A 1757-nucleotide genomic window follows, 5' to 3' on the forward strand; every position below is an offset into this window, starting at 1 on the left:
TAGTGGTGAGATTTACAGATGTACAGCAGCAGGATTCACAGATATGTAGCGGTGAGAATCACAGGTGTGTAGCAGTGAGAATCAAAGATGTGTAGTGGTGGGACTCACAGATGTGTAGCGGTGGGATTCACAAATGTGTATCTGTGAGATTCACAAATGGGTAGCTGTGAGATTCACAGATGTATAGTGGTAGGATTCACAGATGTGTAGCGGTGGGATTTACGGATGTGTAGCAGTCAGATACACAAATGTAAAGCAGTGGGATTCACAGATGTGTAGCTGTGAGATTGACATATGTATACAGGTGGGATTCGCAGATGTGTAGCTGTGAGATTGACATATGTGTAGAGGTGGGATTCGCAGATGTGTAGCGTGAGATATACAGATGTGTAGCAGTGAGATTCACATATGTGTAGAGGTGGGATTCGCAGATGTGTAGCTGTGAGATTCACATTTTTGTAGCAGTTAGATATACAGATGTGTAGCAGTGGGATTCATAGATGTGTAGTGGTGAGCTTTACAGATGTGTAGCTGTGAGATTCACATATGTGTACAGGTGGGATTCACAGATGTGTAGCAGTGGGATTCGCAGATGTGTAGCGGTGAGATATACAGATGTGTAGCAGTAAGTTACACAGATGTGCAGCAGTGGGATTCACAGATGTGTAGCAGTAAATTACACAGATGTGCAGCAGTGGGATTCACAGATGTGTAGCAGTAAATTACACAGATGTGCAGCAGTGGGATTCACAGATGTGTAGCAGTAAATTACACAGATGTGCAGCAGTGGGATTCACAGATGTGTAGCAGTGGGATTCATAGATGTGTAGCAGTGGGATTTGCAGATGTGTAGCAGTGGGATTTGCAGATGTATAGCAGTGGGATTTGCAGATGTGTAGTGGTGACATTCACATATGTGTAGTGGTGACATTCACATATGTGTAGGGGTGGGATTCACATATGTGTAGTGGTTGGATTCACAGACGTGTAGGGGTGGGATTCAGCTCTCCAGTAAAGGGTCAGTTTTGGAGCTGATTGGGGTTCCAGTCAGGGGCAGATGTGTAGCAGGATAGCCCTTCTTGGCTTCTCCATTATTCTCTACCTCAGTGGGGACATTGGTATTGAGGAGTGAGGGACAATGATGTGGCTATGTATATATTATATATAATGTCATGAACACGCCTTACATTCAGGTAGTGTGAGGCAAAATGCCGCCCCGGGCATCCTGTGCTCACACATAGTACCCGCCCCATAACACTGCAGAACACACCCTTGTGTTGTGTATGGAGCGCACACGCCGCCTGGGTCTCCTATACGGGCCAGTGTGGTGTGTGTAGATCAGCGCTGGGCCCCGGCCGCCTCACCCTTCTCTCTCCCGTGTATGCAGCAGAGCTCTAGGCCGCCCTCCCCCCTCATCCGCCATCTTGTGCGGGTTCCCCCTCCTCGGTTCTGTGTAGAGTGCGCCCCGGGGGCCTCGGCCTCCTCCCCTCACTCGAGGCTGCAGGAGGATGCCGGGCCCGAGGAGGAGTCATAAGTATGAAAGCCAGTGTGTGCCGCCCGAGGCACGACGACCCCTTGCCGGGGGAAGAGGCTCAGGAAAGTTCGGGGCTTGCGGGCCGGAGTAGGCCGCAAGCGGACGGCGGTTGGGCCGGAGAGCGGGGAGGAAAGGCTCAGGCCGGCCTCCTCAACGAGCTGTGTGGTAAGCTCGGCTGCCAAGCGGGGGCCCTGGCGGAAAAAGGCGGTGGGGGAGCGGCTGG

The 1757-nt window shown here is 51.3% G+C and overlaps 1 protein-coding gene across 1 annotated transcript in view; it reads left to right on the forward strand.

The window, feature by feature from the left end:
• Positions 1-1197: 1197 nt before the first annotated feature.
• The window catches only part of MSL1 (male specific lethal 1 homolog), a 15639-nt gene continuing 15079 nt past the window's right edge, over positions 1198-1757 (forward strand). Inside the window, exon 1 of the mRNA XM_018566424.1 lies at positions 1198-1757. Coding sequence (XP_018421926.1) covers positions 1537-1757 — 221 coding nt within the window. The 5' untranslated portion in view covers positions 1198-1536.

This window comes from Nanorana parkeri, unplaced genomic scaffold, assembly GCF_000935625.1.
Source record: "Nanorana parkeri isolate BGI_ZX_2015 unplaced genomic scaffold, ASM93562v1 scaffold948, whole genome shotgun sequence".
Lineage (NCBI taxonomy): Eukaryota > Metazoa > Chordata > Amphibia > Anura > Dicroglossidae > Nanorana > Nanorana parkeri.